At 31.5% G+C, this 24,379-nt stretch overlaps 3 protein-coding genes across 4 annotated transcripts; 1 reads left to right on the forward strand and 2 right to left on the reverse strand.

Annotated features, from left to right (window-relative positions):
• Positions 1–936: 936 nt before the first annotated feature.
• On the reverse strand, positions 937–6,152 carry LOC125073971 (regulation of enolase protein 1-like). Of its 2 annotated transcripts, none has more exons than XM_047685105.1 (4): positions 6,000–6,152; positions 3,226–3,466; positions 2,124–2,280; positions 937–1,202 (listed from the first exon to the last, which is right to left on the reverse strand). In XM_047685105.1, exons 2-4 carry the CDS (start codon positions 3,442–3,444, stop codon positions 961–963), a joined length of 618 nt encoding a protein of 205 aa, XP_047541061.1. In that variant the 5' UTR covers positions 3,445–3,466; positions 6,000–6,152; the 3' UTR covers positions 937–960. The 2 variants fall into 2 exon arrangements, with proteins under 2 accessions (XP_047541061.1, XP_047541060.1); XM_047685104.1 differs by lacking the exon at positions 6,000–6,152 and adding an exon at positions 3,905–4,022.
• A 1,699-nt stretch (positions 6,153–7,851) lies between these two features.
• Positions 7,852–12,731, forward strand: LOC125073951 (rRNA 2'-O-methyltransferase fibrillarin). The gene is made up of 8 exons (XM_047685072.1): positions 7,852–7,992; positions 8,436–8,624; positions 9,094–9,172; positions 9,777–9,879; positions 10,790–10,960; positions 11,382–11,503; positions 11,772–11,895; positions 12,265–12,731. The coding sequence occupies exons 1-8, from the start codon at positions 7,980–7,982 to the stop codon at positions 12,430–12,432; spliced, it is 969 nt and encodes a 322-aa protein (XP_047541028.1). The 5' UTR covers positions 7,852–7,979; the 3' UTR covers positions 12,433–12,731.
• Positions 12,732–14,303: 1,572 nt separating this feature from the next.
• Positions 14,304–23,364, reverse strand: LOC125073946 (WD repeat-containing protein 43). Its single transcript, XM_047685066.1, has 11 exons — positions 23,163–23,364; positions 22,669–22,992; positions 21,758–21,924; positions 20,780–21,049; positions 18,596–18,746; positions 17,828–18,001; positions 16,912–17,036; positions 16,159–16,287; positions 15,653–15,775; positions 15,011–15,123; positions 14,304–14,445 (listed from the first exon to the last, which is right to left on the reverse strand). The coding sequence occupies exons 1-11, from the start codon at positions 23,334–23,336 to the stop codon at positions 14,324–14,326; spliced, it is 1,872 nt and encodes a 623-aa protein (XP_047541022.1). The 5' UTR covers positions 23,337–23,364; the 3' UTR covers positions 14,304–14,323.
• Between the last annotated feature and the right edge of the window lie 1,015 nt (positions 23,365–24,379).

Below are 24,379 nucleotides of genomic sequence, written 5' to 3' on the forward strand. Positions count from 1 at the left end.
TAAAAGACGTTATTGATGCGAAGTTATATCGATATCGGCTAGTGATGTGATGCACAGTAATACTATCGATAATTGTTGTTTATAGCCAAATAAAAATTTTATTTTGTTGTTGTTTTCACAAATACTTTTGTCATTTTCGTCTATAAGTATTTTAGTTCAAAATCAAGCTATTGAGTATCGAATATGTTTTACCTGAACCCTATAAAGTCTTTGCCCAGCTGTGAACTATTTTCGCGCTTTTAGTTTACTTATCGATGAATGTGTAGCGACAGGCGTCACTCCGGGGCTTCCCCACATAGGTTAGGTGGTAATACCAATAAACTCGCACGTGTATATTTAATATTTATTTTGGTCAATTAAATCATAAATGGTATTTTAATTGAATAATTTTCTCAAATCTCATGTCGAGTTTATTCAAATCGAAGTCCAAGTTTGTCTTATTTCAATGGAATTTGTACAAAATATGAACAATAAAACCAATTAAAATGAAGTTTTGTTTTTAATTACACCACTTGGAATTTAATTATATTATTTTTTACTACATTACGATCCAATCGAAGTTAACTAAGCAGTTAAAATACAATAAAACTCAATAAATTTTGTTGTGATTTTTTTTTAAATTGAAAATAAATAGACTGGCGAATGCTCGCTGCCCGTTTTATTATTGAAATAGGCTACTATCCTTATTTCCTCTATATCTATACTATATATACTAATATTATAAATGTAACTCTGTTTGTCTATCTGTCTGTCGCTCATTCGCTGCCAAATCAATGAACCGAATTTGACGAAATTTGGTATGAACCAAACTTGAACTCCAAGGGCGGACATAGGACTTTACCTTTTTTACCTAACACGCAACAACCAACCCCCTAAAACGCGAGCCTCCCAATGTATTAACAATTATGATACGGAATCTCAAATAATAAAACTATATTATGGAAAAGTCTTTATTGTCTTTTAATTGGAGTGTAAAATATCTTTAGCGGGTTTAGTTAAGGTCAGTCCACTGAATTTAACAGTCAAGCCCTCTCGTTGCGGTGTACAGCTCATTGGACCCACGAAATACTTCTCGGAAACAGGGAACGCTGATAATCTTAATAAAAGCCACGTTTTATTATCTGTGGAGTATTTGACACAAACAACGTTGCCGACTTTCGATAGTCTCAGCCAGAATTTCCTCGGATCCCCATTGAATACTCCTGCAAATAATTTTTATTATTAATAATGGGGTTTATTTTTTATCTATGACAACACTGGACAGGACTTAGTGCGCCGCCTATTGTTAGTGTGCGAACTCATGACTCCTATTACGTACTATTATTACTTATTATATTATATGCTTTTTACTATATATAGTATTGATCAATGTTTATTTTATATAAAAGTATGTATATTTTTATGTATTTTCAATTATTAATTACTGCCTTCATGGTTTTCTGTTTAACCTAAAGGTTGCCTTGAAGAATGCCTTAAGTCCGCCTTTTGTTCCATTTACTTTGTGGTGATCAATAAAGTATTTAAATAAATAAATTTTAAATAAATTGAAGTGATATCATTGGTCGAGAGATTGAATATTTTTTTTTATGATATCCTTAGGCGGACAAGCAAATGGGCCACCTGATGGTAAGTGGTCACCACCGTTCACAGACAATGGCGTTGTAAGAAATATTAACCATTCCTTATATCACCAATGCGCCACCAACCTTGGGAACCAAGATGTTACGTCTCTTGTGCCTGTAGTTACACTGGCTCACTCACCCTTCAAACCGGAACACAACAACACTGAGTACTGCTGTTTAGCGTTAGAATATCTGATGAGTGCGTGGTACCTACCCGGACGGGCTTGCACAAAGCCCTACCACCAAGTAAATATAATAAAGGCGCTTTGAAAGTCGCTAAAATTGTAATAGGAACTTTGGAAGTAAAATTAAAATGGAATATAAGTAATTTAGTGGTGTATTATAAATAATATATTTGTCAAGAACTATTAGTAGTGCACAATATAACAAAGCTATTAGCAAATATCGTGGCATACGTAAATCTAAGGTTTGTTTATCTTTATTCCTTCTTCGACTGGAATAGACTTTAGTTAGACGTATTCCTAACAATGTCATACATACCCGTCGCCCAATCGGAAACTCCATTAGTGAGTACACTGCCTATCATAGGTTGGCCGTCGTTGTATTCTATTCCCGCTTTAAGCCAATGTTTTTCATCCAAGTATATCATCAAACCGGCCTGATCGTAGAGCGTGTGGAAATCTGCTTCCACGCAAACCTTAAAACAAAAGGAAAATTAAAAAAAAAAACTTAAACCAATTTTTATACAGTACAGGGAGTACAATAAATCAAGAGATTTTAGATTGAAACCTTGGGTCAGACCAATAAAACTTTTTATACAATTAAATCTCAATCGCAGCCCGAAATTTGGAGGTTCATAGGGTTAACATTTTCTAGCCTCGAAAAGCATGTTACGTCGTTGATCATTCGAACTTCCATTCCATATAAAAGTGAAAGAATTTGAGTATTATAATATCTCCCGCGCAATTGAATTGGTAAATATCAATGAGGATATTCCCAATCAAAATCCCTCTGCAGGATATTGTATAACATAAAACATATACATTGGCTGGACATCAGCAAAATTTTACATGAATACGCGCCAAAAATAATCGTTCCAATTTCAAAAGCGATTTTTTATTTTTTATGCAAATATCGTCACTAACCGTAAATATAATAAGCACAGTTAATGAACAATACCATTGTTTACTCTATTCCAACCATAAGAGGAGAAAAGCCAAATAAACAACACTTGACAGCGAATTAACGCGATATCATTGGTCGAGAGCTTGATTAATCTACGAAATTACGGTTTTTCGCAAATCCATAGGATTTGCGAAAAACCGCGTTTTGAACGTCGACGAAACTGTTATCGGAATTTTAGAAGTAAAATTAAAGTGGAAATAACTATTTAAGGGTTATAGTGTCTTATTATAAATAAAGATATATTAATCATAAACTCTTACTAGTTCACAATATAGCTGTTATTATCAAATCGCATGAAATACTTAAATCTAAGGTTTGTTTATCTTTTTTCCTACTTCCATTGGAATACCACATTTACCCATATTTGTTTCGCTTTCAGTAATATTTTTCCCGGCGCTACCCCTTAACTGGGGCCGTAGTCATTATACTTTTACGACTAAGTTAAGTAAACACCGACCTCCAAGGTAAAGTCCTCAGAAATGCCGACTCCGTAAACATGTCCACTGTTCACAGTGAAATTGTACCAAGTACTTTGCCAGAAGTCTGTTTTCATGTCTGTCGTCAAATGCAGTTCGTTGTCCTTCAGACTCCACTTGGCTGGCTCGTTGAGCCAATTAAATTTGTCTAACGTTATGTTAGAAATTTCAAAAACGGAAATTACATTTAGAATATCCATATTATCAATTCTTGTTTAAATTCTAAAACAAAGATTACAATTTTTAATGGACAAGAAACAGAAGATTAAATATAGATGATATTCAATGTATGTGCTTATTTTTTAGGGTACCAAGGTGTATTTTAGAAACATACATATTTTAATGATTATTTAACTGAGGACCAACATCAAATATGAAAAAATTATATTTAAATTAAATACCAGCCCCGTCTTAGCTGATAATTTCGGGTAACGCTAAATGAAGAAACACCAGTGCCCAGACTATAAGAAAAATATATAAAAAATATACAACCAGAAAAACGATTCGTAGAAGTTGTAATTTTGAGATTTTTTTTTATGCATCTTTGCGTACCTATGCAAATGCTTAAAGATACATGAAAAAAAAAAACTTATTTAAATAGAATTGTCCCTTTTGAAACAACAGCTTATACTTCTGTTAAAGATAATTAAAATATATTACCGTAATAACAATCGTTTAAAATTATTTTCGTTGAAGCTTCGGGCACACCTTTTTCAACCCAATTTTGAACCAAATAGCCAACTTGTTACTTTCAATGAATCAAAACTAGTCCAATATTGGTGACACTGGCTATTATATTTGTAGGTATTTCTTATCAGTAATAATCAGTGATAATAAATATACTTGAGTTGAGAAAAATATCGATATATGTACTACGCCCTATATGTCAATTTAGATAGCTTGAATAATAGCATATAAGAAGAAAATAATAATATTAACTCTAAACAACATTCCTTAGATCTTAAGATACAATTTAACTTATATTATAAACGCGAAAGTAACTCTGTATGTTTATCTCTTTCACTGTCCAACAATTTAATCGCCTTCGATGTCTAAACCTGACAAGTGACGACCAACCCCAGAAACGGAAGCAAAGCTGCGGGCGTCAACAGGTATGTGTAATAAATTACGTATGACTCTATTCTAGTCATAATAGGAGAAAAGCTAAATAAACAATATTTGACAGCAAATTGACACGATATCATTGGTCGAGAGCTTGATTAATTTTTACTCTGGATTAGAAAAATTGAAAAAATTGCGTTTTTAACGTCGACGAAACTGTTTGAATTGAAAAATTGAATTTACGAGTAAAATTAAAGTGGATTTTAGTTGAGTTACATGTAATAATGTTGTATTATAAATAAAGATAAATTATTCATAAACTAGCGTGCACAATATAGCTGAGTTAGTAGCAAATCGTATGAGATACTCAAATCTAAGGGGCTATAATTATAATTTCTAATTTATTTCCTAATGTATTACACATATGGATCAGTCTCGCCAATGAATAGAACTCCGCTAAGCAATAAACATTACACGTCACGGGCTCCGATTGTGATAATAATAATTGCTTCCTAAGTCCAGCTTTTTCCAAAAAAATACATATAATTTTTTTGTTGTTATTACTGTCAGTCAACAAAAAGTGACATTACAAATAACTAGAAAATACCAAAAGTGATGATACAAATGATGCGCTAAGACAAAGTTTATTTACAACGAACACAGGGTAATTGGACTAACTAACCTAACCTAACCTACAAAATGTTAATTTTGTCTTAAAACACATTTTAATGTACATTTTGGCGTTTTAAGCAATTTTCTTTAACTAGTCATCGACAAAACTGTTATTGGAATATTTGAAGTAAAATTGTAGTGAAAATAAGTTATATTTTGAAAACTGTAATAGTAACACTATTATAAATAAAGATATATTCATTATAAACTCTTAGTAGTGCACAATATATGTAGCTGAAATACGTAAATCTTAGGTTTGTTTATCTTTTTTCCTACTTCCATTAGAATATGCATAGTATTGATATATTCCGATATGATGGGTGCACTCACCCTTCATACCGGAGTATATGTAGCAATATTGGCTCACTAGCCAAAATAACTACACGAACAAGAGACACAGCATATCAGTTTCCAAGGTTGGTGGCAAATTGGCGATGCAAGGAATTGCTATTATTTTTTACGGCACCAATGTCTACGGTCAGTGGTGACCACTTACCAAGCCTGTTTGCCCGTCCACCTACCAATGACAAAAAAAAATACAATCGAAAAAAACATGCAATCGAAATATTATAGCTAATCTTGACATTTATATCAATTGATTAAACAGTAGTTACACTTTGGATATTTCCTATGTCTTATAGTATATTCGTTTGGTAACAATTCAAACAACAACTGGCGTAAACGTCATACAATGTTTATTGAAAGTAAAACCTTTTCTAAACAATTACCTCTTTATCGTCATCACTTTTAATAATATTCCAAGTAATCTTAGAACACCTGTTAAAAAAGTAGGTAATTACCCATTAACTTATTATGACTTTTGGTTTACTGTGTAATTTTGTTGTATTACTTGTTGATGTTGTCAAATAAATAAATAAATATAAAGCACCAGCTGAATCCGCGGCATCGCCCGCGTGCAATTCACTTTGTGACGAAAATCCTTCAAGAACTTATACATACATACTTATGCATACAAAGACACATCTACAAATTTACCCTCTTACATGGTAAAAAAACATACCTAATATCCGTCGTTGTCCTTTCGAGCTTGTTTCGTACCAAAATTCATCGACATTAGTTCGTTTAGCCGTGAAAGCATAACAGACAGAGTTACTTTCGCAATTATAATATTGGTATTGATAAACAACCTGAAGTATGTTTACGTCTTAAACTTATACACTAGTGATGTCAGCTTGTTGGGATGATTTATAAAATAAAGATAGCGGTATCTCCTCCAGTGTATTTATCGCTGTTGTAGTAATAATAATAATTGAAATCCTTATCATAACCTACTTAAATCAAAATTAAATTGAATATATTAAAAGATAAGTATTTGGTTGAGAAAGTCCATTTTTTTACGTACACGTTACTTAATTTTCTTTTATTTGTTATGTAGAGTATGATGTATTGGATAAATTTAATTATTTTATATGTCAGTTTGTTGTAGACATTTAAGTCAAATACAAGCAATGCCAGAAAAAAAGACTAGTAACAACTTAAAAAAGAATCCTAAACCATTTTATAATAATAAATCATATTGTATATTTTCATAAAAAAATATTGTGTTGTCTGTCAGATTGATTAAAGATAATTCAAAAATTTGTACAAGTATTGAGTAGAAAATTATCTTTATAAGTATTGATACTCCTTGGCGTTTCTTCCAACTTAATATTCCTACTATAGACATAGAGCAGCTCTTCAAAAGTAAATTATAAAATAATAAAAAAATATATATTTACTGATGAAGTTCCCACATAATATTATTCCTGATTTAAAAAAGCAGATTGTTGAACTTGTTTTTTTTTTGGTGTGTGCGATAAAATATTTTAAAGTTTGAAAAAATAATAAGGAATCTGACAATAATATAAGAATAATAAGAAATACCAATCTAGTGATTATCACGTACAAGTTTGACAGTTAACTATTGTATTTTACGGTTTTTGGTTTTCTTCCATACAAACATATCCTATGAGCACCCAAAGCGAAAACACAGATGGAGATAGTTTACTTGGTGGTAGAGCTTTGTGCAAGCCCGTCTGGGCAGGTACCACCCATTCAACAGATATTCTATCGCCAAACAACAGTACTCAGTATTGTTGTGTTTCAGTTCGAATGGTGAGTGAGCTAGTAACTACAGGCACAAGAGACATAACATCTTAGTTCGCAAGATTAGTGGCGAATTGGCGGTGAATCTGTGTAAATTGGTGGTGTTGGAATAGTTCATATTTCTTACAGCGTCATTGTCTATGGTTTTAGTGACCACTTACCATGAGGTGGCCCATATGCTCGTCTGCCAACATATACCATAAAATAAAAGAGTAAAATCGGAACAACGAATTTTTATGACTTACTTTATCGACTTTGAAGTTGACAGAACGCTAGGTCTTCGACACTTAGCAAATACTTCATAAACGTTTCTGAGCAAACGTTACCTTATTAACGCAAGAAGTATTGAAACTCGTACTAGGGGTACAGAAATATGTTACACGATTAAAATTTGGAATAAGTGTTGCGTAATGTATTTAAAATAAAACTCAAAAATAAATAAAAGAAACGAAACGAAATTTAATGTTAGGTTTTTTTTACTAATCAAAACCATTTTTCGTTTTCATAATGTTTAAATAATTCTTTAACTATACATTAATTATTATTTTTTCAGGTTATATCAGAATATATGCTCAAAACATATCAGTGGAAACTTTAATAATATACCTAGTTTATGCAGTTAATAATCGAATATAATTTAGATAAATTTAGATAAAAGTACTTTGAATAACTTATTTTTTTCAAGTGGCAAATTTGAATAAAAATTTTTTCTTTCATGATCATGCAGCTGGCAATTCATAAAATCTTAAAATGGCATCATTTCCGGCGGTGGTAAGACGGCGCGGGCGCTATGAGCTCCGCCCGCTTATGAAATCTAAAGAGTTTATTTTTATAATTCGTTGAAGAATAAGTGTTTCTGTTTTAATTAGATACATTAAACGATCTAATTTAACAAATGGGAAAACCAGGTGAGTAAAAATAAATTTTGTATTTTGACGATTCACACGCGTGGTTACCGCGTGGTTTATGTCGATTATTATGTTTTATATATGTAATTCATTCAAGATAATTTCAATTTAATGCTTTTAGTATGATATAACCATAATCATTTATTAAAAATTATCGAAAAAATATATATTTTTATACGGACGTGTTTAAGGTTAAGTTTGAATATGACATGTGGGATTTTAGTTTGTAGCGTCGCATAAATAGAACAACTTCTTATATTTATTTAAATGTTAATTCATAATTTGTTATAGATTTGAGGCACTCCACATGTTTTCCATTTGGTAATAACCCCATGCTGTGAAATACCCCCTACTATACTTTCGTCATTTAAATAATACTTGAAAAATCCCACGTGGTATTTTATTATTCTTTGTTATTTTCAACTTTGTTTTTCTTCAAATAGATTTTAGTAGTCCGCGTGGCGGCGGAGGCCGTGGTGGATTTCGAGGCGGTCGCGGTGGCGGCGGCGGCGGCGGTCGAGGGGGCTTCGGTGGTGGCCGAGGTGGTTTCGGCGGTGGAGGTGGAGGAGGAGGAAAGTTTGAGAAGCGAGGCGGAGGTGGAGGCCGGGGCTTCGGTGGACGAGGAGGCGGAGGTATGTTATTCATTAAATGTCAATTTAATCCGAATTCAAAAATTGATTAATATTACATAAAATCATTAAGATAACAGTAAATTTTGACTATAAAGTCTCCTTTAAGTTAGTCAATTTAATCGATTTACATCTTTACATTCGAAGTTTATTACACGTATTCTATGTTCTACTGAACTTAAACAATTTAAAATGATAAAAATCTAAACATTATCTGTTTGAACTTATGTTTAACTCTTTACACAATCGTGTGTAAAAAAAAATGTAATGTACAAAATTGATTTATGTATTAAATTAGCTCTTTCTGTGTTTTAACAAGTTTAAGGTTTAATTAAATGATGAGAGAATGGTCCCTCTAATCTAGACCTATTCATGAAGACTATGATACCACATACCCACTACTGATATCTATAAACAAACAACCCATAATTATGTTTCTGTAAGCTTGTTATTAATATACTGGTTTTCTCAGGCAGAGGACGAGGTGGAGCTCCTAGAGGTGGCAGAGGTGGTTTTAAGGGAGGAAAGCAAGTTATCATTGAACCTCACAGGTAAAGCTTACAATAATTATTAATTGTTTTGCAGTCCCAAGTCATTTTAAAGTATCCGTTAAGGTAGTGTTTTTTTACCTCATTAAGTTCTTGGTTTAGACAAGTTAAATAGTTACTGGTTTCATGCTGACATTTAGTTACTATTATACATATTAGATAAATGTTTACCATCACAAAACTAAACAAAATAAAGCAAAAAATTGTTTGTGAATGTTCTTCTACTGCTCGGAATAGTTGCTCTAATGTAAATGCGACCCAAATTAATACCCACATGGAAATCACATGGTCTTTTCACTAATGGTATAAAACAGTTGCTGTCTATATATTTTTATAGTTCTTCTCGGTAAATACTACATTCTGAATTAATAGGTTGACATTTAAATATTAAATCTATTTGAATAAAGTATCATTTGATTCTGAAGAAATCTATGTCAGATGAGGCCTCACTGTAATGTTATACTTTCTCCCTAAATGATGTGTCAAACATAACTTTCGTTCTTCTGAATGCGAATGCTTGAAGCCAAATTATGTTACTGATTATAATCCTTCGAATAGTCGATACAATATATATTGGATCAATATTTAACGAATTTATTCTTTTTAGACATCCAGGAGTGTTTATCGCGAGAGGAAAGGAAGATGCGTTAGTTACGAAGAATTTAGTTCCCGGTTCGGAAGTTTACGGAGAAAAGAGGATATCAGTTGAGGTTTGTATTATGTAATATTATTTACATTTATTTGATTTTTAAATAATATGTATGTTGCATATTCTAGTCCATTTCAGTTATCTTTTTTTTTTTTAAGTAATACTAGCAATTTCCCAAATTAAATATGAAATTTAATAAAACTCGAGTATGTTTCGTAACGGACTAACGCTTTATTTGAATTCAGAGAAAGGTTTTACACTTAAGTTCATAGGTGGCGCTGGTTGTATATAGACAATATTTTGGTACCATAGATAAAATATACAATATTTTTTACAAAATTATGATTTGTATGTCCCCCTCCTTTTAAGATTATCACTTGTGTTAGGAGGTGGGGTACGACAATAGCCCAGGAACGATCCTGCGACTATTGACGTTTCGCTAAAAGTTATTATTAAAGTTATTAAATTAATATTTTCATATATGTACTTACCCTTATCAGGGCAAATATTAGTATTTGTTTTTACTGTAGACTAAAATGAGTTTAAAATGCCATTTGATTTTGATTCATGACTTCTATTTGACTTATTACAGCTTATTCAAAAACATTTCCTTAAACAGTTCTAGACTTTATACAAAAATCAAAATCTTTATTTAAGTTAGTAAGTAAGGATCTTAGTTTCTTTTTTATTTAGCTCAGTAGAAACTATTAAGGAGAACAAGCAAGAAGCCCAGTACCTAATCTTTTCTGAATTTTTGATAATAATAATATATTTAAAAATATGTTACTGTAGTGGACTAGTCTGCAATATATATATTTTTTTTTAAATATATAAAATGATGATTTGGTCCCTCTAATCTTGACCTAACCGTGAAGACCATATCCACATACCCACTTCTGATTATTAATAATGTTATAAATTGTTGATACTATTTAAAGAATGTATATTAATTGTATAAAATTATATCTCAGAATGAAGGAGAGAAGGTGGAATACAGAGTATGGAATCCATTCAGATCAAAATTAGCTGCCGCAATCATGGGGGGTGTAGATGCTATTCACATGCCACCGGGATCAAGAGTGTTGTATCTCGGTGCAGCCAGCGGTACTACAGTCAGTCACGTCTCAGATGTTGTCGGACCTGTGAGTATAGTATATTATAATATATTTACACAATTTTTTTTGTAGTTTCAAGTTTGGTTTATATTACAGTTTTTTTTTTATCATGCTAACTAATTTTGTTTGTACATCTATGGCAGTTCTATATGAAGGATATAAATATTATGTCTTTACTTTCAAAATTATTTTCTGTTTTTTATTGAGTATAGAATACATTAAACAATACAAACCAATTTTGTACACTATTCTTGTGTGCCTTTACATTATTATGTATGAAGAAATTAAATATATTTTCAATATATACTTTTATGATGAATACAAGTTAGACAGACCTACCCATGAAGACTATTTCATATCCACTACCCACTATACTGATCATTCTTACTATCTTCAAAAATACCATTTTCACAAAACAAGATTAACTAACGTAATGTACCACCCACAGGAAGGCCTCGTGTACGCAGTGGAGTTCTCACACAGATCAGGACGTGATCTTATAAATGTAGCCAAGAAACGAACAAATATTATTCCAATTATTGAAGATGCGAGACATCCGTTAAAATATAGGTTTGTTATTTTTGAAATCTGCATATTTGAAAAAAGTACACAGATTTATATATATAATATATAAATAATTTTGACCCAAAAGATTAATCAATTTATGGTATAAAAAAAAATACTGATTTGTTATTTTGTAAGTTGCAATACTATGATGATATTCAATATCTAAATATTTCATGTTGATATTATTTGAACTCTCTCTCTGATAAACACTTGAAATTCATAGCAATTAATAATTTAACAACAGAGTCTATAAAACCTCTTTTTTTTTCAGAATGCTAGTAGGTATGGTTGACACAATTTTCGCGGACGTCGCCCAGCCGGACCAAGCTAGAATTGTCAGTCTAAACGCACAGCATTTTCTCAAGAACGGAGGACACTTCGTAATATCCATTAAGGTATGTGTATATCCTTCTTTAATTATTAATATTTAATCCTTCTTTAATATTTTTTTTTTGTCTGCACTACGTAATATTATTTTACTGGTATATTACGGAATTAGTAATTTTTATATGCTATACTTAGTATAGCATATTATATAAATATATAATATATTATACATAGTTATAGTATACTATAATCCAAGAATTTCCAGTCATGGTAGGTGATGTGAGTGGTATTGGGTTAGAGAAATTTCCTGTGATGATAACAAAATAACTAAATTTTTCATGTTGAATGAAATTGAACTCTCTCACTGAGGATTAAGATTCGTATTAATAATAAATGTATTTAAAATATTACCTAATTAATTCTTTTTTTTTCTCCAGGCATCATGTATAGACTCAACGGCACAGCCAGAAGCTGTTTTCGCAGCAGAAGTTAAAAAATTACAAGCTGACAAGCTAAAACCTCAGGAACAGTTAACTTTGGAGCCCTACGAGAGGGACCATGCAGTAGTTGTAGGAGTTTTCAGACCACCGACGAAGAAAGCGTAGTATTTTGTAATATAAGTAATATAAATTTTTAATGAAAGTGCATCTTAAATTTACTTGGCTTAATTTGATATTCCATGAAATCATTCAAGAAGAATTCTGGCAATTTTTGCTAAAGAAATATTATTAGAAATTTATAAAAATTATAACTATTTTTAATAAAAAGTGTATTTTTATTAACATTTCTATTAGCACATGCCAATGTTTCAATACAAATAGTTGTAAGTTAGGTTAAGTTGTGGACATACGAGGTGATGTATGTTATAATTTTAAGAGATAAATAAAGACGGTGCGATTATAAATTTTGTTGTATTATTTACTGCCTATTAATATGTTAGGAAATACTATTTTATATTTTATACCTTATCAAATATTTCTCATAGAATAGATTCAAGGATTATAGCATAGAAATTGGCATTCTTGAAGGAAACACTGGTCCCCTTTTTCTTTTTAATATAAATTGTAGAACTGTAAACGTTTATAATGTATATTATATTGTTATATAATTATTTATGGAATATTTATTTATGTATCGTATATATACATATATATATATATATATATATTGTATCTATTTTTTTATGTATTAAATAATTCGTACACCCCTACCATCCTATCTCTCTCCTCTACCAAAGGTTGCCTGGAAGAGATCGCTGTTTTAGCGATAAGGCCGCCTATTGTACATTTTTCTTTTCTTTGTTTTTGTTGTACTCCTATTATTTTTGTCTATTGGTGTGCAATAAAGAGTATATAAATAAATAAAAACGTTAGTTTTTAAAACAAATGTTCATCAACAAAAGATAATAATTGAGACGCATTTTTCAGTTCTAATTTTAAAACAAATTTAATATAAACAAATAACTGTATTTTTATTGATCTATTTTATTTCTTTATCATGTTTGTCATGTGTTTGATGTACTCACAAACATATCTCAGTAACATTGAGCAGTAAATTGGAAAGCGATACATCATACAAGTATTAGATAGCAGGTATATTAGTAACGAACCGAAACCGATAAAAAAATATTCATTAAAATAATGTTTTTCTTAGTACTATTCTTTAAGGAGTAGCTAATTGTATTTTCAAGCTGTTTCCTTTCTGTGATTATACCTAACACTAAATAATAGCCTACAATCTAACTCAAATTGGTATTAGCGCTCTATATTACCTGTGCAGTTGCTATATAAGTCATTGAGTATGTCGCCAAAACGATAGCTGGCATGTATGTACTTAATTATGTAAGTTTTTGGTGAAGTTAGTTATTTATATTGACGCTGATTATGGTATATTAGCTGCTTAAAGATCTATTAACATTTTCGTTAATTTGACAAATACGATTTTATCAGAGGTTATGACGCACTCGCATCTCGTCTACAATTTGCAAACAAATGGAGCTGAAATCTTGCTCTCTGGTGGTAACTACGATATAAACTATAATAGTATTAGCTATTATATTCGTTTTAGTACATACTATATGGGTTAAATAAAAAGCGTATTTTAAACTTAATAGTTTTTACTGCTATACATGTAAAATGCAAATTCCTCACTTTTGATGTGTCAATACTATGGCAACTAAAGGTAAAGGCACTGGATGCTAAAAGATTTGACCTAAAGCATAAATGAGATTATCTACTGGGCTTCTCTTTTATTATAGTGTTCAAATTCTTTTAAAATTTGTAAGCAATATTGGCATGTGTACTGTTTAAAAACCTTTCCAAGCCATAAAATTACTATTTAATTTTTATTAAATTTATGTATTATTAAGAACTATAGATACGAATAAAAAGAGAATTACACTTAATAAAATATTTCCATTTACTAATCTTAACTTTACAAAATAATTACAGCAAGTAGGTTCAAATGAAACATCAAATAAAAACAATATTTATTATGTCAGCCATCCGATCTGTCACTGTGACTGCCTTGGCTCTCTCCGTCCACCTCGTCATCTTCCCACATCTGGTCACTGTCCGATTGATACTTTTCCAGTTCTACTTCCTCATCGGATGAAGTGTCTGAAATTTAAAACAAATTTAAATGTTTACATCCTATAATACCTAATTAATAATTCTATAGGACAGTAATGTCCTTCCAAGATCAATAATGAAGTTATAAGAATTAACCAGATAATAATTTAAAAAAGTAACATGCCATTGGCTAGTAATATGAAATAAATATCTTGCCTTTCATTGTCATAAAAGAGACCTAAATTATGACTACATTATTTTGTAGGTCGCAGCAAAAATTATTAATTTATGTTATTTTCGGTAAACATACAGCATAGTATACAACATTTGATACCAAAGAAATTTAACATAAGACAATAAAGTTTCACTGTTACATTAGAACTTGGAGTAAATCTAATAAGATAATGAATAGATAATCAAAATACTAATAATTACCAAAATATCTAATTATATTTACAATTTCAACCTTTTAATGAGTCAATCCAATAAATAAGTTATATAAATATTTAGTCTATTGTTATTACAATTACTCTATATTTATGTTTCATTACTACAACTTTTAAGACAAACCTTTGTTACCGATACAATTTGTATTAAATATATAAATCCATACCATTATATTCAAGTACAGGCTGCTGTTCAACAATTTCATCTTCACTGGAGCGTTGTGATATTGTAAGGTCCAGACGTCCTTTCAGGTTCAACAGTTGACAAAGATGTGAACGTCTGAAATTTATTAATTATAAATATTTGAAACAACGTTCTTATTTACAACTAATAAACATCGTTGGTCGAGCATGATTCATTGCGGATGTGCGAAAAAATTGTTCTTAACGTCGAAGAAACTGTTATCGAAACTTTATAAGTAAAATTAAAGTGCATATAAGAATTTTATAAGATATAATAGTCAAGAATTAAGAGTAGTGCACAATATAGCTGAGCTTTTTTTTAATTTCATATTGTACAGTTATTGTTTTCAAACAATATATATATAAATATATATTCGTTATTTGTACAGCCTGAAGGCAAACCTTATTCTCAAGAAGCGCAATCAACTAAGAAGCCATTAAATTTGTAATATAATTTAACACACAAAAGCTCTTCAACAATTCTTTTTAAAATTTTATAATGATATATATTTAAACATGCTCTGGGATAGCCTCCTGTGTTGTGAAAACGTATACATGTCCCACAAAAGAGTCACTAACCCTGTGTACTGGGCTATAAACGTCTACAAATACTTAGTTAAAATTACCTGTGAGTAAATATTGCCAGCAATTGTGTAAGGTGGTCCGATGTTTTCGAGTTAAGCGTGGCCAGCACTAAGGCGGAGTGACACTTCAATACTGCTGTTAGCCAGGTGCACGACGCCGCACATCTGTAGATAGGTTAAATATAGCTTTAAATATTATTCACTATTAGGCCCATACTTGTTTACTATAATATTCTCTGTAGAGCTGTGCAATCGGGACTGGTTTTGGAAGTCTGAAGGCCCTGGGCAACAAAGGAGTCCAGGCCCCTAATTATTATTTTACAATACATTTAAAAAAAATCATTTCTCTCAGTATAGTTTGTAATAAGCAACATCAACATTATATCATCTCGGAAAATGTGTTGGTACCATCTCGCGTCAACTCTAACGCCGCGCGCTCATTGGTCAAATCATATAGGTCGCGCTTCCCACGGCTTCCCGTTACACACTTCCGTCCCTTTCACCATGATACGATATATTTGAGTGTAAGTGAGAGGCCGCGCACTCACTGGCTGGTCTTGCGGCTGGCGAGGTCGGCGAGCTGCTGCAGCAGGCGCGGCACGTGCTCGGGGGGGAGCGCGCTCACCGTGCGCGTCGCCAGCCGCGCGTCGTCCTGCTGCAGCACCGACAGAAGCACCCTGGGGGAACAAGTCATATTTTAAATGTTTTTTTTTTAAACAATACTTAAATTTATTATTATCAATATTTCTATTTTCTAATCAAAGTTTAATATTAATTTCAAACATAGGAACGACCATTTCAAAAGATCATTATACTAGAAGTTGAGATTCTCAAATCACTAGGCAATGTGTAGCTTTGAAATATTTAGATTCTAAAAAAGTTACATATTCTATAATTCAAATCTTTACATAGTATTTAAAACAAAGTCGCTTTCTCTGTCCCTATGTCCCTTTGTATGCTTAAATCTTTAAAACTACGCAACGGATTTTGATGCGGTTTTTTTAAATAGAGTGATTCGAGAGAAAGGTTTTTGTATATAATACATAGACAATATAGTTAAGTAACACTGATAATTTAAAAAAATTCTAATATGATGTCGTAAATTTATACATTTTTTGCGCTTACATTGTAAACGCTGGCTGATCCCTATGAGATAGATCAAAATAATGTACATCAGTATTGTACACCTTAAAACGGTCTTCAAAAAAGTCCGCGATGGTATATGTCTATCTCTTAGGGATTACCCACATTGCACCCGTACGAAGCCGGGGCGGGTCGCTAGTATTCAATAAATATCTTACGCTTTATCATTCGAATGTAATCCTTGCATCAAAAGTTTAGTCATGTTCTGACTGACTGCCGACTTGTTCCGGTTCTTAACATCCACTGTTAGGTTTGCTAGACGGTCTTCCATCGACAACTCCACCTGTTGACAAATTTATATTTATTAGTATATATATGTTAATATAAGTATACCAGAAAAAGAAAAAGAATTACTGTATTATTATAGGTTGTTCGTAGTAGAATATGCATTTTTAACCAGTAAAATCTATACATAATTTTTAAATTGATATAAGCGGCCAACTTGCTAGTTGAAATACAGGTTTCCTAGTTACAAATGCTTCATTCACTTGATGGGAACAAATTTTATGTTTAAATTATATTGTAAACTTAAAAAACATTTTGGACAAAAAATTATTATTATACCTCAGTATTTTAAATTTTCCTGAACTCAAATACATTATATTATCCCAATATCAGATATCATTATCATGTTATAATTGTAATTAATAAAGATGTTCAAGAAGACAATTATCTCAAAATATAAACGATTCCAACCATAATACAAACAATATTTGATAGCAAAATGACGCGAATTGGTTGAGGGCTTGATTAACCTATGATATCCATATATGATATCTATGGACTGAAAAATGGCGTTTTGAACGTCAACGAAACTGATATCGGAATTTTGGAAGTAAAATTAAAGTGAAAATAAGTAGTTAAGCGTTGTATTATAAATAAAGATATATTGATCATAGCTCTCAGTGCACAACATAGCTGAGTTATTAGCAAATGGTTTCAAATGTGTAAATCTAAGGTTTGTTTATCTTTTTTCCCACTTCCATTGGAAAAGGCTATATGCATATAAGTATCGAGCAATTCTGATTTATATCAGTATAAATATTACCCAATTGTTAGGTATATATTACTAACCTTGCCTCCTGGTGTTGTTCTTTTTCTGCTGACACCTCCCATGGGTTCCACATATGTGACGTCACCCCCCTTTCCTAAACGAACCTTATTGACATCTTTTGTCTGGTTCACTTTACTCTTTACTTTCGCCTCGCCCCTTATTAACACTTGTGTTTTTGATTTTAAATCTGGAGTCTGAAATTTAAAAGTTAATAATGGAAGATAATTTTAATATTATATATAACACAAAAAAGAAATTCATTCTTGTCATATAAGTAGTTTAAATTTAAAGTTGAAACCATGAAGTTTACTTATTTGAATAATAATAGTTTATTCTAAAACCTTTCTTGGAACATACTCCATCTTCGGGTATAAGTTAAATGGTTAAATGTATGTTCATTAGTTTAGCCTTATTTTTCAGTTAAGCTTATTTATTAAATTTTATTTTACTAACAAAAACCTTTGCTATGTGTTAAGTATTTTCTTGTCATTAATAATGTTAAGCCAGCTTTATACCACTTCATGCAAATTTTTGAAAATCCTTAAGTACATTTTAACTTTAGTAATGCAATAAATAACATGTAATTGAACAACATACATACATAAAGGAATTAATCTATATCATCTCGGCACAATTAAAGCCACATCAAATAAACATAAAGGAACTGATGTATGTTGATGCAAGGCATGCTCCGAGTGACTTTGTAATTGCAATTGTGACATTAGATTTGTATGTAGCTAGTTTCATTTCTGTTGAATTTATGATCATTAGACAGTTACTATACTTACAATTTTCTCAAAGAGTAACGATGGTCCATTGTTGTATCCTATCAGCAAGTCTCCTGTCGTTGGCAATTTGCAACACTGCAAAGGCAGAGGTTGTGCATCCTCGGTTGTCACTTGTATTGTGTTGGAAGGTTTTATTGGTTTAGTTGATGCTCTGTTAATAATTACAAGTTTAAAATTACTTCTATTTATACTGTTTATTATGCATTTACAAAATAATTACGAGATAATCAAACGGAATTGAACCACCTGCTAAGTGGTCGTTGACTGCCCATAAAAATAGACGGCGTAAATTTTATTTTATAATTCGTTTATTCATTACATCACCACAAGCTAGTAGGTAGGTAGTTAAACTGGCTTACTCACTCTTCAAAGCAGAACACAACACTATACTAACCTACAAAATTCGGCTTGTTAAAACCCTACCTGCTATAAATATTATGATTATGAATGCACAATTTATATATATATATTCTTTATTGCACTTAAAAAGACATTACAGAAAATAACAAAATAGAGAAAACATAAGCAAAGGCGGACTTATCTCTAAAAGAGATCTCTTCCAGTCAACCTATGGAGGTGAGTGATAAGAGTCAATCAGCGGGCAATGTAGTGCATCATTGCTTATAAAAAAAAAATATTTATATAAATACACATTCATACACATATATATATATATATATATATAAATATATAATATACATAGATACACACATATTAATATCAAAGTTTATGATGAAGGGTAAACTTGTGTCAGGAAATGCTGTCTTAATCGTTTTTTAAATATATCAATAGTAGTACTGTCCTGTATGTATTTAGGAAGTTTGTTCCATAGTAGCGGAGCTCGTACTGTGAACGACTGAAGTCGAAATTTGCTGTTACTCCGAGGCACATCGAGCATTGTAGTGATGCAAGAACGCCTGGAGCGGGTTGAAGGAGGAAGCAGGTTGAGGCGGGAGCTGAGGTATTCAGGAATATTAGGGTTTGTGAGAATATTGAAAAGGACCGAAAGGATGTGCATATCACGGCGAAATCGGATAGGCAGCCATTTAAGTTGAGCGCGGAAAAGAGACACATGGTCGTACTTACGTAGCCCGAAAATAAAGCGAATAGCAAGATTTTGTAAGCGCTCTAACTTATTAAGCTGTTCCTCTGTCACATCCAGAAAGCAAACATCAGCGTAGTCGAGAATAGGGAGAAGAAGAGATTGAGCGAGCATAATTTTGGTGTTGAAAGGGAGAAAATATTGGAGACGTTTGAGAGAGTGAAACGTGAAATGCATACGTTTACTAATATCGTTGAGATGAGACGTCCAAGACATGTTGCAGTCAATGATCAGGCCCAAGTTTTTTACGTTTTCATGATAGGCTATTGGAACCCCAGCATACTTGATACAGGGCACAGATGGCCAGTCAAATTTACATCTTAGCCTACTGCTACCAATGATCATTGCTTGTGATTTGGCAGGGTTAACCAGTAAGCCATAAGATTTGGCCCATAACTGAACAGCCAAAAGGTCTTCGTTTAGGCAGTCAACAGTCTCAGACAACTCACTCAACTGACAATGACGATACAGCTGTAAGTCATCTGCATACAGATGAAAGGGAGAAGAGATGACACGTGAAATGTTATTAATGAAAACAGAAAAGAGAAGTGGAGAGAGTATGCCGCCTTGAGGAACACCGCCAGATAAGTTAGACCAATCAGACGATGAATTTTCTGTTTTCACGCACTGCCGGCGCCCGAAAAGATAAGAGTGAAACCAATCAATGGTAGAGGAAGAAATATTAACCGCTCGGAGGGTACCAAGAAGAATGTCAAAATCTACAGAGTTAAAAGCACTGCTGAAGTCTAACAGAACAATTACAGTAAGCTTGGTGTTATCCATAGCATACCGAATGTCCTCAGTTATATTCAGCAGTGCTCCAACAGTGCTGTGAGATGGACGGAAACCGGATTGGAAAGGACACATGAGGTTGTTGATGGTAAAGTAGGAGTACAGTTGTTTGTGAACTATAGATTCTAGGACTTTTGATATATGACAATTTAAAGTAATTAAAGAGAATTACGATTTTTATATTGATTGCTTGTCTGCCCTCCTAGATTAAATAATATCCAGCATGCATAGCATGATAAGTACATAGAAGTATTTTAATTAACTTAAATGATCTTTAATATTTAACTTACCCATTTAACATATGTCCATAATAATGTACAACACCACTCCTAGTAGCTGCAGCTAAGTTTAACTTTGTAGCACCGTCTTCTGCTTTTATTTCAACGTCAATAATTCTCGGTGCATCTTCTAGTACAAAGTTGTATGTCGGAGTGGGTATGACGGGAGCATTGAGGGATAACTTTCTTTGTCGTTTACTTGGCGTAACTTCTTCTCCATTTGTTTGAGGTAAGTGTTCATCCGTTATTGTGACGTCCCAGAACGATAGAAGTCGTTCAGTTCTGTAAATTTTCAATGAATATCATTTGAATATGTTTTTTAATAATGTAACATCAGTGGGAAGGTAAAAACTCTGAAATGCGAGTTAAAAGTTATTTTATTAAACCACATTTTCCGAAAATAACATTTATAGCCCTTTAGCCTTTCTTCCTTTCCACTGATATGATAATATATGATACACTTATAATATATGACATATTGATGATATATTTATGACTAGTTTAACAAGGGTCTATAAATTACAGCCTACAAATTGTAACGGAAGTGAGAAACTTCAATAATGAAAAGTTTCATTTCATAATGTTGCTTAAAGAATTTACCCAATCCTTGTGCTCACATCTATGGAAGTTCAATAAAAAATACAAACTGATTTATGTTTAATGTAACATCATGTCATCATGTAAGGTCACAGCTTAATTTAAAATACACTAGCATGTGATGAGTTATGAAAATCTCTCAAAATAAAGTTGTACATGCTAAGATAACTGTATGTTTTCTATGTTGTATTTGTGGCACACTATAAACATAAAAATACTACTTGGATTGTACAATTTGACCAAATACAGCATCAGTTTATTGATATGGTTAATACTTATACTAATATTATAAATGCGAAATTAACTATATCCATCTGTGTCTGTTGATGACCAACCCCTAAAATAGGAGCGATATATTAGCGGACACTAGTAAATAATAAAATATTAACTTACTGAGAGCCCTCTATCAACCAGCATGATTTATTTAATTGAGCTATAGTTAGCAGAGCTCTGGGTGCTGCACTGTGTCCGAGACATTTAATAACTGTAGAATCATTCCCATGCAATCTCCAGAGGCAAACTTGCCATGATGCCGATATTAAATATTTTGCTGGAGTGTTCTAGAATTAAAACATTATCTGTTTAGATTTTAATACAAGCTTTACTACAAATATGAAAAAGATTTTTTCATAATTCTTTTGTGTCAGTTTACAATAAATCTGGACAGATTGTTACCATCAAAGATTAGTGAACAGAGTATTAAATTAACATTCTTCTATCAATATTAAAATTTTAAGTTAATATACACAATATATAAAAAAAAAACAATAATGAAGAAGTTTTAATGTGCAGTCCTTAAACTATTTAGTTAAAGTACCACACTCAATTACTTTCAGCCATTAGTTCCAGTCCAAAGACACTCGGCATGACTGTGAAACTATTGATTTACTCAAAAAAATTAATACAGTTCTACAATTTCTATTTAAATTTAAGAGAACACAATTGATAATATGGAAAGGTACAGTCAGATTTACAAAATGAATTAATTTGGACAATGGACATATTTCTTAATAAATAATATATCTGTACTAATGTTACAAAATCGAAAGTAATTCTCTTTCTGTCTGTTGCTCATTCGCGGCCAAATCACAGAACTGAGATTGATGAAATTTGGTTTTAATCAGTTTTGAGCCCAAAGGCAAAGGCTAATTTCGTTATACCTAACACCTGACGAGCAACCACTAAAACATAAACGAAGGAACAGGCAAACACTAGTAATTGTACTTATACAAAATTATCAAATGCAATAATGAGGTGATGCATTCATTTACAAATTAGGTACATTATAAAATAATATTACTAACCTGGTTATGAGGCACGATTCTTATAGCACTGACTTTGTTACTTTGTTTATTCTTACTTACAATATTAACATTGTACTTATTTCTAACGGTTGAACTCTCTATGTCCCACTCTTGGACGAAGTTGTCGTGCGTACAACTAAACAAACCATATTTCCTATGCCAATCTAGACTTTGAATTTTATTCTTTATTTTCGGATCCGTCAAAACTGTTTCGACTTTAGCTTGGCTTATGGAATATAGAAGAATCTTTCCGCTTGACGTTCCTAACGCTATACATTGTGTTTCTGGAACGTCGACAGATTTTCTTCTACCTTTTTGTGGACTCTGAAATTAAGGTTATGTTAGTATTTACGTGCTATCGACTGATTTATTTAAAAACATCAACACTGTAATCCTAGTTTATAATAAATTCTATGTATTCAAAACTGGCTACGTTTATTTTAAACTTGAATAAATCAAAATAGAGGATAAAAAACCACGTGTGATGTACTTACTGTAGTTGATGTGACGCTGATCCACTGTAAACATGATGGAGGCGACGTCAAATGGAGGTTTGGCGTGTACTCCTGTTCCAGGAGATTAGTTTCTGTGTCCCATATTCTCAATCTACCGTCTTGAGTTATTGCTGAATAATATTTCCCGTCCTTCGAAAAGGCGGCCTCTGCCATCTTTTAGAACTTTTTGACATATACTTAATACAGGAACAGTTGACAGAAAGTTTGCCAAATCCTAAGAGCATTTCACCTCATAACACAAAAAATATATTAATATTATTATTAGTAGAAATAAGTTGAAGCTATCAGTTATTTTACAGATTTATTAAATGGTATTAAAAACTATGGATCAATTAAAATAATATTGAATTTAATAAATACAATACAATTACGTACATAGAAAGCTATTGAATCGTCCTAGCCATTATTTTGTGTATGTTTAGAAACGTTAAAATAATATATTTTAAACGGTGATTAGTGTATATGTATATTTAATTAATTTCTTGAGTTTTACTATAATTAAGTTTGGGGTTGTATATTCTGTAGACTGTTCAGTGTATAAAACGAACGGTACGGCTATAGCAAATGACAATCGATCGTCAATTTGCTCGGTGACTCAATTACTATGATTACTAATCGAATGATCGAATGGAATACCTCAATAACTATTAATTTTTAATAGTTATTTAGGTATTCCATTCGATTTAATATTGAAAATATTCATATACATATTTTCGAAAAAAAAAATTTGTTATAATAACAATAACAAAAATTACCAATTTTGTGGTAAAAGTTCTATTATGGCAACTCTCAGCTTATGTCAATTTGACAGTAACAATTTCGTTTCATAATTTTATTAATTTTAATTTGTTTAATTCATAAAGCAAATTAAAATTAACAAAATGGTATTTTTTTAAATTCATTGGAATAGGTCATTTATTTAATTATTTTGAGTATATTGTTTAAACTGACTATCGCACAAACTATATTAGTATAGATTAAAAAATAAATCATTTAATAAGAAAATTATTTGATGTTGTAAATATATAAAATAAATTATTTTGTAACCGTATTAATCATTATCAGTGTCTGTTTTCTTTTCTTTTTTTTATTTGTAGCAATAAATTAGTATCTTACCTCAAATTTACCAATAAGAATTAAGGTTTGACCATACTTCTATTTTCTTATTGGCTACCTATAAAGTTGTAAAACGAAGT

This window comes from Vanessa atalanta, chromosome 26 (assembly GCF_905147765.1).
Source record: "Vanessa atalanta chromosome 26, ilVanAtal1.2, whole genome shotgun sequence".
Taxonomy (NCBI): domain Eukaryota; kingdom Metazoa; phylum Arthropoda; class Insecta; order Lepidoptera; family Nymphalidae; genus Vanessa; species Vanessa atalanta.